The sequence below is a fragment of the Sabethes cyaneus genome, chromosome 2 (assembly GCF_943734655.1).
Source record: "Sabethes cyaneus chromosome 2, idSabCyanKW18_F2, whole genome shotgun sequence".
Taxonomy (NCBI): Eukaryota; Metazoa; Arthropoda; class Insecta; order Diptera; family Culicidae; genus Sabethes; species Sabethes cyaneus.
In genome coordinates this window covers 105,554,192-105,567,739 of record NC_071354.1, presented here as the reverse complement: position 1 = coordinate 105,567,739, position 13,548 = coordinate 105,554,192, and the positions used below count along the sequence as shown (strand labels likewise).

The 13,548-nt window shown below is 39.0% G+C and overlaps 1 protein-coding gene across 1 annotated transcript in view; it reads left to right on the top strand.

Moving 5' to 3' along the window:
• The window catches only part of LOC128735813 (zwei Ig domain protein zig-8-like), an 82,102-nt gene that overhangs the window by 33,172 nt on the left and 35,382 nt on the right, over window positions 1-13,548 (top strand). The window contains exon 4 of the mRNA XM_053830298.1: window positions 11,487-11,650. Coding sequence (XP_053686273.1) covers window positions 11,487-11,650 — 164 coding nt within the window. The remainder of the gene's footprint in view (window positions 1-11,486; window positions 11,651-13,548) is intronic.

Here is a 13,548-nt window from a genome sequence, read left to right as displayed (position 1 = left end):
AGCAAGCCACACAATCATTTCATTTGTACCATCTTTATCTGAATTCTTTTTATTCAATCTGCCAGTCTGTCCAGCAGAATATGGCTGCCAGAGTCATTTCTCTGAATACAATTCCCCTCTGATCCATCATCGGACACATTTTCTGTGATTAAATGTAAGAAGAGAACCGATAAATATTACTGTGTATGAAAGATTGCCTCGTTTATTCTTGTCAGCGTCTCTCAATTCGTTCGTCCTTCTTGAGCCGTTGGTTGGTAGTGCATTCCCGAATAGGGATCATTGAGCTAAGTTGGAACGGATTTTCTCAATTTGATTTATGACCTTTCCCTAAAAACCGACTTGTTGCAAAAGCCTAGTAGTTTTTGATCTTTTCAAAAGTTGTATAGATCGATTTTTGTAATATTTAAACGATTTTCTTACTAATTTAAATAACCGGAGTATCACTCCGGTTGGCGATAGCATATCTTAACTATTTTTAAAACTTTTCTACGCACGAGAAGCATCGAATAAAGTTCTAGATTTATTAGAATCAGTTGCTTGAATAATTTTAAAGCTAGACAGAAACAATGAAACGTATATGAGGAAACAGTATATGCTTTCAAATGTGTGAAATTTCCCGTAAAACATTTTTTCAATCATCAAAATTGGCTCTTTCTTATTCCTTTTGCCTTTAAAGTGTTTATAATAAAACAATTGTCAATTGTTTCACCAAATTTGTTATGCTCCAAACACCGTTCTAACTATTCCCACTTTCTCGTTCATACAGAGTTCACTTCGCATGTAATGGATTGTTAATACTTTAGTCTACAGGCAAAGTTTTCTACTTATTTTATTACGAACAACTTCTATGGTTCTCTCTGTTTGCGGTTATTGTCAGTCACAAGTTTTGGTTTTTCACGTAATACTACGTCTTACAGAAAGGTAAGAACTATGTGAAATCAAAATCTGGTGGAAAAGCAACCAGATTTTGAATCCCTATAACTCTTAGGCGTTAAAGAAGATTTTCTTGGCCATTATAGTAGCAGCTCAGGAATAATAAAGCATATGAGACGGAATACGTACAAACATAACGGAACAGTATTGAGGAGCATTAAAACGATGCACTAACTTTTTAATTTGGATTGAATATTCCTCTTTTGCAGTCTACAAAATGCGCAGAATTTCCAATTTAACACACAGTGATACCTATTAAAGAGATTTTAGATTATAAATATTTTATAAAATGATTTTTAATATCTCATATACTACTGCATATGTTATTCAATACCTTAATAATACTAAAATATGTTATTCTAAACTCTGAATACAGTCATGTTATTGCTTTGTTATTCAAATAACACAAGTAGTTTTTCTTTTGACCTTAAAGGAGTAAAATTTTGATATTATTTTTTGTTATTTTACCAACTAGGTCAGCCAAAGCAAGACCAAATTTTGATATGAGTTATTCGATTTCCAATAACACATTTTGATATTATTTTGCTCTTCGCTCCTGCTCGGGTAGTTATACATCTTTTGTATTTATGGCGCTCTATCATTCGGGATGCCGGTTTGAAGCAGTCGCCTCCATTCAACTCAATCTTGGGCAACTCATCGCCAATTTCCGGGTGGCTCAGAAATCGCAAATCGCTTTCGACCTTGTCGAGCCATCTTGCGCGTTGAACCCGCCTTGTTCCTAGTGCCAATGGGGTTGTTAAACAGCACTGTTTTCGTCGCACTGTCTTTCGGCATCTTTACGACGTGTTCGGCTCGCCGTACTCTACTGTCTTTCGCGAGAAGGTACGATAGACTTCTCTCCAAGCAATGACTGCTCGTGATTCCTCGTAAGCCTCCGCCACTCTCCGCTTTCAGTTTGTACTCCGCCAAATATCGTCCGCAGTACCTTTCTCTCAAAAACGGCAAGGGCGCGTACCAAAGCAATCGAAGCGCTCTGGAACTACGTCACAACATTCGTTTTGTTGCTATAGATTGCAAAGAAATTTTTCAACCACGTGGTACAGTTGCCGTGAGCACATAGTTTGTTGTATCAGTTTTCTTTACTAAGCGTTTGTCGAACGGCAAAGTAGACCCGATCTCCTGGATCTGGATCTCCTTACTAGTTTTGTTTTCCGCGGTCACCAGCGATCCAAAATACACGATCATCTACCACTTCTAGTTCGTCGCCGTTAATGGTTACCATCCGTGGAATGCGCGCGTTTGTTTTCTTTGAACCGGTTCTTTACATGTATTTAGTCTACGATGCATTTATTTTTAGCTCAATCTGCGTAGACTTCGCTTTCAGTGTAGTGTAGATTGCCTTCGCCAGCGCAAACTTCCTAACTCTGACATCAAAGTCATCTGCACAGCCTAAGAGTTGATTACCTTTGGTGAAAATTAGGTATCTCGTTTCGATGCCCTCTTGTCGGATCGCTGACGCTGCTCGCGCAGGGCATACGCGCCCAATGATAATATATAGACAGGTTAAGAGGAAAGGCGTGTTTGATTATATTAGTAAAGAAAGCTGATACAACAAACTATGTGCCCATGGCAACTGTACCCCGTGGTTGAAAAATTTCAATGCAAGCTAGAGCAACAAAACGAACGTTGTGACGTAGTTCCAGAGCGCTTCGATTGCTTTTACTGTATGATGCAGGCGGGTACAAATACGCTTGTACGATCTGCCGAACCTGTGCTTTATTATCATTACATTACACGGGCACTCCCAGATTACCTTCCGTTACTCCTTCTGCAACTACGCCATTAAGGTGTTTATCGAAAAAATGCTTCAACCTGTAGACCATCTCACGCTCGTTTGTGCTTAGATTCCCTTCCTCATCCCTACACATGTCAAGTTTCGTTGCGTAGTCCTTACGAGTTTGAGGCATCTTATCGTAAAGTTTACGTACGTCATAAGCTCGAAATAGTTATTCTAATGCTTCACGCTCTCTGTCCTCTTTTTAGTCTATTTCGGCCTCAATTTCGTTGGCAACTAATTTCTTGCTCGTCGGTATTCGGCCAAGTTCTGCCTAGTGGCAATGCTCAGATAATTTTTCCAAGCAATTTTTTTCTCCACCACTTTCTAGCATTTTTCAAACCAATCACTCCGGTCTCTTCACTTAATGCAACCTCTCCGATGGCCGAGCATATTCTGCTCCAACCGTCTTCGAGGTCTGAAGCAGCTAACTAATCTGAAGAAGGCTCATCCAGTATTTGCGCGTAGTTCTCTGCAGATTGCGTGTTGCCTAGCTGCTTAATGTTCAGTCGAGGAAAACGGTTTTGACGTATCTGGTATGCGGTTGACAGTTTTGAGCGTATATACTGCTAGTAGGTGATTGTCAGAGTTAATACCCGCAAACCGTAGATAACGTATGTTAGTGATGTTGAAGAAAAACACGGTCTTTATAAGAACGCAGTTTATCTGGTTCATTGTACGTTGATCAGGTGATCGCCAGGTAGCCTTTTGGATATCTTCGCGTGGCAAAAAGTTGCTTTGGATCACCAGGCCTCGGGAAGCTGCGAAGTTTATACATCGTTAACCGTTATGGTTCGTGTTAGTGTGCATAGTGTCCTATTACCGGTCTGTACATTTCTTCCCTACCGAACTGGGCGTTCATATCCCTTGATGACGATTTTGATGTTCCACGGCGAGCAGCTGTGGTACGTTGTCTTCACCCTCGCAAAGAACTATTCCTTCTCATCGTCAGGTCTAGTTTTATGCAGGCAGCGCTTGTTGACAATGCTGTAAATGAACAAACGGCGCTTTATCCTCAATAGACACATTCTCTCGATGAACGCCTTCCAATCTATCACGCGATCCTGCATTCTGCCCAACACTACAAAACCCGTTCCCAGTTGGTTGGTAGTGCTACCGCTCTCGGAAAACTGGACCTCTCTGCCGCGGATCTTCTATACCTTCTCTCCTTTGCGACAGATTTCCTGCAGAACGACGATGCCAAGTTTACGGCGCTTAAGCTGTTCGAGCTTTCGGTCGCTCTCTGCGAACCAAGTTTCCATTCGTCACCTTAGTCGATGCCGAAAATTTCGACCCGTAGTTGCTTGAATTTCCGTAGTAGTTGGATGTAGATACGCTACCGAGTCTCGTGATGGGCGATGGGACCAGGGCTTGAAAAGGGATCGCAAGTTGAATGTGACTGCCGTGAATGCGAACTTTCCGTATTCAAACTCCGCTTTTTGAACGATCATTTGACTGTTTTTTTGAATTCAGTCAAGCTGCCGCTTACGCTGCTGCCGTCTTACAATTCATGCGGCATCTCTGCAAAAGCAAACAGTCGATCTCCCGTTTTGCTTTGCGCTTTGAGAATATAAACTGCAAACTGACTGGAAGCATACGGTGACGTATTTTTTCGTTTCTCTTTTTGTCTCCAAATCGGCTGCTCACAGTAATAGTTTGTCACCCGGACGTCGGTCCGACGCAAGCAAAATATTCGTTTGTATTGGACGGAGTCCGACCGACTTCTTCCATGCACATGTAGTGGTTGTTTTTTTTTGTAGTATTGAATCATACGATTGTGCGGTTGCTTTTCGTAAGCGTGGTGACTGCCAGTCATTTGACTGTTTTGCAGTCATTCGCTGCTCCAAACGGTAAAGGCAACTTGATCGAAACGAAAATGTTAAAAAGCTTTAGAATCCGTTCATACTACTGCGTGCCATCGGCGTTTGACTGAGCAAACTGCCAGTTGTGTTATGCATAGCGTTCGTATTCCATCACTAAACGGACGGTGTGAATTTGAATGCGCGTTGGTGGGACTGCGGTAGAAAAAAAAGATCGGTCGAAGCCCTGGATGGGACTGCCATCTTTGGTGTAGTACGGAGAAACATATTTCAACCCCTTCCGAGTTGTATATTATATTTACTTCAGTCGGGGTTGGTTAACTGATCTCTGGTAAGCTTGATCGAATTCCGGCTGGTGCCTTGAGAAAAATTGTAGCATAGAAGTTGCTGGATAGGAGGCTAACTATGGGGTGTATGTTATGCATTATCCAGCCTTTCACCAACCATGTATGTATTATTCCAATCCACTACGTAAACCATGCCGCAGGAGCGCTTGGATGGCCTCATTTGCCCAATTTTCAAAAAGGGACATCGACTGGAGTGTAAAAAGTATCGAGGAATTACATTGCTCAATTCTGCCTACAAGGTGTTTTTCCGTATCCTGTACTGCAGACTGAGTCCGTTAGCGGAGTCCTTCGTCGGCGAGTATCAAGCTGGTTTTCGTGAGAGTCGCTCCACAATGGATCAGATGTTTACCCTGCGTCAGTTGCTAGACAAGTTCCGGGAGTACAACTTGCAGACACACCATCTGTTTATGGACTTTAAAGCGGCGTACGATTCAGTTAAACGAAATGAGCTGTGGCAGATAATGCTAGAACATGGTTTTCCGACGAATCTAGTTACGCTGAATCGTGCGACGCTGGACGGATCCAAATCATGCGTTAAAATAGCGGGTGAGACCTCAGCTGCTTACGTGACGTTGGATGGACTGAAGCAAGGGGATGCACTGCTATTCAACATTGCCTTGGAAGGTGCATTACGAAGAGCAAACGTGGAAAGGAATGGAACTATCATCACGAAATCTCACATGCTTCTTGGTTTTGCGGATAACGTCGATATCATCGGAATCAATCGTAGAGCAGTGGAAGAGGCCTTCAGGCCTTTTAAAAGGGAAGCGGAGAGATTGGGACTTACCATACCATGTACCATAGTACATGGTTGCTGATAGGGAACGTGGGAGCCCAACTGGTGTTGGCGCCGAGGTGGGGTTAGATGGGTAACGATATGAAGTAATGGAGGAATTTATATACCTTGGTACACTCGTGACATGTGACAACGATGTAAGCCGCGTAGTGAAACGACGAGTTGCAGCTGCGAATCGGGCTTTCTACGGATTACGTAGCTAGCTGAAGTCCCGTAGTTTGCAAATTCGCACAAAACTGGCGCTCTACAGAATACTAATCCTCCCGATGGCCCTTTATGAACACGAATCATGGACGCTAAAGGAAGCTGATCGGTGAGTGCTTGGAGTGTGGCGCAGGCGCATGAATCACGAGCTGTACCAAGTATACAAATATGCTGATATATTGAAGGTAGTGCAATGTGGCAGGCTGCGGTGGGCTGGACACGTGGCCAGAATGCCCGATGAAAGAGTAGCCAAAACTATTTTCAGCAGAGAACCAGGAAGAGGTCGTAGACTCCGAGGCAGACCCCGCACCCGGTGGGTGTGTGCTGTCGAAGACGATGCACGTTCAACTGGTGTTCGTGGGGATTGGAGAACGGCAGCCCAGGACCGACGGTACTGGAGGACCATAATTCGTTCGGCGCAGGATCGGTAACGGACCGTTGCCACTAAAGTAAGTAAGTAAGTAAGCACTTTTGATCATGATAGGGATCCTTGAAACGATACCTAAATTCTTGGATAAAATTAAGCATATTGTTTGCAGTATAAGGTATCAGCATCTTTGGCTCGAGCAGCACGTTAACTTGTTTGCTGTAAATGGCCAATAAACGTAAGCTTAGAGTCGAGATTTTTTCCTGTGTCTAATTTTTGGCGTCGTAGATTTGGATCGTAGTAGTGGATCTGCCTTTATATAACCCATGTTGGTTGATTATAATAATGTTTTACCCTGATTGTATATTTTTTGGTTATTGCCATTCAATCAAAGAGTTTAGGAATACAAGGAATTCTTGCTATACCCCAATAATTCCTGATATCTTGACTTAAATAAGAAGGAGTTTTCATAGGACAAAGAAAACAATCCCTAGTTTGAGTGATAAATTAGCTAAAATAGTGGCTTGGCAAAAGCTGAAACTAAATCACTATAAGTAACAGTAAAATTACATTCGAACCATAAATAATACAATAGTAAACTTTTCTTGGATTTTGTAGAATATTCAATTGTTACATTGTTGACTTTCTTGTTACTAACTGCTGTCTTATGCAGTTTAGACGTAATGGCCAACACACGCGGAATGATAATTTATCAAATTTGGTTCGCTCAAGTGCCCGAATAGTTGGCGCTCGTTCTTACTGATTTGTGTGGAATGTCGTTAACGGAACCAACGCTGCAAACGGATCAAGATAGATACAATGTTTTTCTTTGCTTCCAGCTTTCAATTCCCGGAATATGTTGAATGTTCGATGTGCAGCGCCTTGTTTCCGTTAAGATAGCAGCAAACGATGCACATAAATCTTCCCGGCATAAGCTAGAACTGGAAGTTCTTTTCCCTTTGTGTTGCAACCACAGCATGCACAGGGCTGCAAACTTTCATTTTCTGCCAGACACACAAACAAGGGGAACCATCGAGCTGGTTGGCTACAGAGGATAAAATGTGTTGCAGGAGCTTATACCACATATTTTCATACCCAAGATTCAAACTTGGTTTCATCTGATGGAAGGAAAATTCCCACCCGCTGAAACCACACCACGAGGCACAATATTGTGGGGTTTTGCTTCTGCTGCCTCTTGTTGTCGAGTGGTTTTAGCTTTCCTGCGATCCTCTGCTGCTGCAGAAATTACTTGTAGTGAAGCTTTGTCACTGGTAAAGACATGCCACCTTTCCGTTTGGATTTGGTGTTCTGGAAGGGTAAACACGAACTGAAATCGAACTGATGCGTTAAGCTAAACGTTGTTCATATCCGCACATAGTTGCCGGAGTTTGCATTACAAATGATTGATAAATAAAGTGACAGTTTTCTACTCAATTAACAAACAACAGAGAGGTCCTTGTTAAGAGAACTTCAAATTATTCAAAAAATAACACCAAGATTAACAAAAGAACTGAGTAGAATTAGAACAAAATCAGACAAAATTTAGAAAAACACACACCATAACACAACTGATGCATTACTTAATTGAGTTCTATTTATTTGAGTAAAATGTAAATAAATTTTAGTTTATTAAGCATTCATTTCAATTTTGTGACTGTTTTCTTTCAATGTTATCTCACCGTTATCTTAAATGCGTTCAAACTTGCTCTAACTTTGGCTAAGTTTCGTTCAAGCATTAACACGCTACTACTACTTTTATTTTAACTCTCAGTTATGCCGTCATATAATATTAATTGTATGTTACTATTTGTCGAAGTTTTACCGTCTCTTGCGACCGGTATAAGTGAGGTGAACCAGGCGCCTCCATCATACAGAAGAAAAAGTGGGTGCATGGTTGTTGGTCAACGGGTGCCTATAAATTTCCTCTGCAAGATCTCACGATCATGATCTCTGAGGAAATTGCAGTTTGTCAGTTTTTCAGGGAAAAAAAAGGTTGTGTTTACTGCGGACGTTTTGGCATATTATTTATTCTTCGCTCAGTAACTCCAACAAATGTAATACCTGCTACTTGCTGGATAAAATTCAGGTACTGCTGAGCTAAACAAAAAAATCTTTCATGAGTTGAACAGTCAAATTTTTAAGTTCATAAAAAAATATTGGAACTACAACTTGATTCGGTTTGATATCTCAAGTCAAACAATTATTTACTTCAAAATAGATGTCAATCGCACAGTAACTGCTTATTATGTTACTCTCAATATATCAGTAATCTTCTCTTGCGTTTTTAACTCGGATCTTTATCGAGTAAGACCTACAACATTTCATCTAAAAACTTCAATCTGTAACAATAAAGCTTCAATAGAATGGAACAAAAAGCGATATAAACTGAAGATTAATGACTGATGGTTATAACCTTTCTGAAACCACCAAAATCAGATACCAGATTATTCCACGTAGCAAATAAATAATATCGCCAATCGCAAACACGGCCTGTTTGACGTGAAAACACAGTCGTTCGACAATTATAGGTCACTTTACGAGTCATCGCACAGCAAAATGAATTATTGACTGATTTAAAGCAAACCGTTTATCATAACAATCATATATTCTGATTACCAAATATTTAATTTATTATTTCAAACATATTTTCGCTATTATTTCATTTTCAAACTAGAAAAATTAAGAAAAAAATACGGATCAAGTTAAATCTACAATAAGAAGTCGAAATTCACGTTGTAACAATTGTGGGTCAATTAATTACATATTTTTAATCATTCAGGAATAATATACCTTAAAGTATGAAAGAACATTTGGTTTGGGATTGTTCTATTTAAAACAAAATCCTTCTTCTTGTTTAAGTTTAAGTAAGACTAAGGGCAGGTTTCTGAGGGTTTTGAAGAAGTTGGCATGTATCGCTGGATGGTTTAAAATGGTATCCGATAGTTCTCTGCTGTTTTACGGATTTCTCCGGTTTTTAGCGATTCTTTAATAGCACGGAATAAATCGTGTCAAATATATTGCTTTCTAACCAAGCATTTCCATCAATCATAATTTTTGACGGGGTCAGTCCCGGTGTAGTGGTTAGCATTCACGCCTCTCACGCCGAGGACACGGGTTCAAATCCCAACCCCGCAGAAGTCACGAATAACCCAAGCTGTTAAAGTAACTATAGTTTAGTTTCCTTCGAATGCTCAGATAGTTAATACAAAACACGTGTTTTTATGTTGAAATTAAAAATTTACCTTTGCTTTACTACTAGACTAGTACTTGGATTAATTATCATGCAATGTATGGGTTTTGTCATGCAATCTATGAGAGAGTCAATATATATTACAATGTATGAGTTTTGTGAAATTCTATGTATGTAACCTAAAAATAACTTTATGAACTATGTAAACATTGTTTATGATCAAAAGGGCTTTTCCTCGTTTATTTGAATTCATGGATGCCTAGCTGACTAGATGGATAAGAAATAAAGAAATTAATCAATTAAAACGGGAAACATTATTAAGTATAACTTATTTCAATGTACATTTAAGAGATTTACAAATTCTCAAGCTACACTTTCAGGTATTGACAATTTCAGCGAAAGCTTTATTCACATTTTTACTGCGTTCAGACGCACAATTGACTTGCTTAGTAGTACAGAATGAATATAGGGTTTATTTCTAATTCCCGTCGTATTAAAGAAAGTCACTCTAATTTTCATTATTTCTTAGGTAGATTTAATGAATACTTCAAAAGTTCTTGTGCTGATTTGACTCAGACACATTTACCTTCCGACCCGTGTACTTTGAATTCACTAAAAAGCGATTATTAAAGCATTTTATTGAAATTACGCAAATGACTTCATTACTTAAATTCGCCGTACCGTTTTAAAATCCGTCCATCAAAATTTTTCATCGTCCGAACTAAAAATCACAATAATGTTTACGCAGCTAGCGCGCATGTATTTGTGTAGGACGGCATGACAAATGTTATTCTGCAAGATTTCTGCTGGTCATGCAAGTTTTCCCGGCTGGAGAAAAACGACAATGCGTTGCGTAAGTTGTTTTCATTTTATGAATGACGGAAATTGAAACGTCGCACGAAAAAATTTAGGAAATTTGGCTGCTAGGAATTCTTTAATGAAAAAAGCATCTAAATAGATCTCAGCTCACTTTGATTGATCGCATATGATAGTCAATAAACTAAAATATTAGGAAATAACTAATTTTGCATTGTGTGTCATTAAAATCGCTGATATTTTTAATAATTTATGTTGGATAGGACTGGAATATGCAATTACGACGAAGCAGCGACATACCCTATCTACTATTGAAAAATCGTTTTTTTTTCAACAGATAACTAACATTAAAACGGAAATAAGCAGCTAAAGGTCATAACTGGCCAATAATACTGTGTAACCCATGACTGTGGGAGGGCTGTACTTGAATATATTTTTCTAAGCAACTGCTAGAATGTTAAAATGCCAATAAACATCGTTTGCTCTAACTTTCGACGTTAACACACCATCCAACAAGTCGATAAATGCTTGTCATGAAAAATGTCGAGCTCGAACTTGAAACCGGGTGAAATTTATGTAGGTATATATGTCTAACCATGGTGGTTAGTTGATTTGTTATCTCCTCTTTCGGCGGGGCAATTTAATAGATCGTACCTTAATCGGGTGAACTTATCGCTATATTTCATATATTGCGCCGCTATCAATCTCTTATTAATATTTCACACATTTATTTCTTTCTCGTTTTCTGTCTACCGAACCTGGCACGATTTCGTCATCATGGAACGAAACGTTTTCATCACGCCACCGTCGTCGGTTCGATGTTGCTGTTTCCTCTGACTTTGACAACCGCGTCGGGTGCTCTGACTCTGGCTATGGATTTCAATGCTGGCCGGCTCTGTTGTTGACACTGCGTCGACGTCGTCGTCATTGGCGTCATCTGAATACCACAATGATGAACGCTCGTACTGGTCAACAAATGGCTTCCACGGATGAATGGACGACGAACGGATGGTGGTAATCGATTATTATTAATGTGAAATCAACCTCGGCCATTGTGCTTTTTTTGAACTCCCGGAATCGTTGTGCACCGTCGTTTTGCACTGGCTTCCATATCGGTGTTGCACGTGAGGACGGTTGTTTGTTTCGAACCTCAACTTTTGGATGCTGGTCTGGAAACTTGCTTCTTCTGCGGTCCGTACTAAACGCTGATTTATGCAGAATGACATTTATAGCCGACGAACGTTTTCAATCATTCTATGTAGAGAACAGCGGCGTATGGACGCTGCAGATCAAATACGTGCAGGCACGTGATGCCGGAATATACGAGTGCCAGGTGTCGACAGAGCCGAAAATAAGTGCTAGAGTACATCTGCACGTTGTTGGTAAGTACCAGGACAGCACCGAGCCAAATATTTCGTCAGATTCTTTCATACAGGGGTGTGTGTGAACGAGGAGTATTTGTAGGTAAGCAAGGAACCAATGTCCCAGACATCAAGCACACATGGTGCCAGTCCAGCTGCAAGGCAAATGAAGTCGGTCTAGTAGTATACCACTCTCCTGCTTTGTTTGACGTTTTCATTAAGGTTGAAAATTGCATTTTGGGAATGCATAAGATCACTACTTCAACCACGAATAGTTGATCTCATACTAACCTTCAAATTTCATCATCATCATTCATCAAAAACCATGCACAGCACCAGTTAATTAGAAAACTTGCTTTATAGGTAGTTTAAAATTTAAATTCAAATGCAATAAAAGCAATAGGTAATAGAGTGTTTTTATCATAAAATTAGCTAAATTTGCACTCTGCTCCTTCAACAATGAAGTAATTATTTATAAAAAGTAAATGAACTTAAGCAACGTAATTATCTTTGTATATCACGATGTATTACACACAGTTAAAACCTGCAATTCGAGGATGAGGTCATAATGTTAGTAAATAAATAAATAAATAAATAAATAAATAGATTAAATAAAGATAAAAAAGAAAAAATTCGTTTCTCAATAACGTAATAACGGTCTAAAAGTAAAATGGAACAATTCTGTATGCAACGACTTTCTATTGAAGTCTTTAGTATTCTTATTCAGTTAAATGTGTTTTGCTTATTATTGATTAAACTGTGTACCTAATGTTAATTGTTTTTTTATCGCTAAACAAACAACACTATTGTTTTTTGTCTACCGTTTCTTCGTAAGTGATGTGACCATAGGATGCAATTTTTTTGAAATTTTGATGAAATCTTTGAACAAGCTTTGTTTTGCTCGTGAAAAAAAGTTCCCACAACTAATGAAATAAGTTAGGCTATGCTTTTTATTGCACAAATAAGTGTACTGGTCATAGGACTACGACCCTGCCTGGACTAGTATTGGACTAGTTCAACCAAGAGAAACTAAATTTTGACAAACAACTACGTCTTACTGCCAGGATGTCATTCGAATATATTGATTCAGGCTGGCATTACAACAAACTAAAAAGATTTTGAACGGTAGTAATACCCAAGTAGCAAGTAACAATATTGTAGCTTTTTAGCATTCATGATAATTTATAACGGTTTTATAGCGGCAATTAGTATGCTTCTTAGTTTACAAATCTCTGGTAATTTTTCAAATAGATCTATGTGACAATGAGAGATTCTCCTCGCGTCTTCTCTCTTCCACTTTTTTACGGCTACATGAATGCATAGAAAAGAAAATTTTCAAAACATTTAGCTAACAAGTGACTCCGGCAAGCGATTCGTGCAAAGCTGATGTGTTAAAATGCATTAGTATCGTCGTAAAAAGCGGAAGAGAGGAAACACGAAGAGAATCTCTCATTGTCACATAGGTCTATTTAAAAAATTACCCGAGAAATTAATTTTTATAAACCAAAGCATAGGCTATTCATATTTTTGCTATAAACTTTGTTTAATACCTTATAAAGTCAAATGATAAAGTCAGTCAGAAAATAATTTTATAGCTATTCTCTCTTCCTGAATAAAACCGTCTGATAAAACAATAATAAATTACAGTGGCGTTTGTTTATAATCGGCACAGTAAAGTATTTTACAAACTTGTTTTTAATTACAAATGCCATCATGACACTTTTTGGTCTTATAAGAGAGTGAAAAGCATATGCTGTTGCTTTTTGGCCAAAACAAAGCGTATTTTAAAAGAAAGTATTTTTTGTTATCACTCAAATAAAGAGGATGCCCAGAAAGAGAAAATAAGAAAAGTTAAAACCAGTGGTACTTTCAAACGTAAAATAAAGCAGAACTTCTGGAACATTTGCAATAGTGATTTA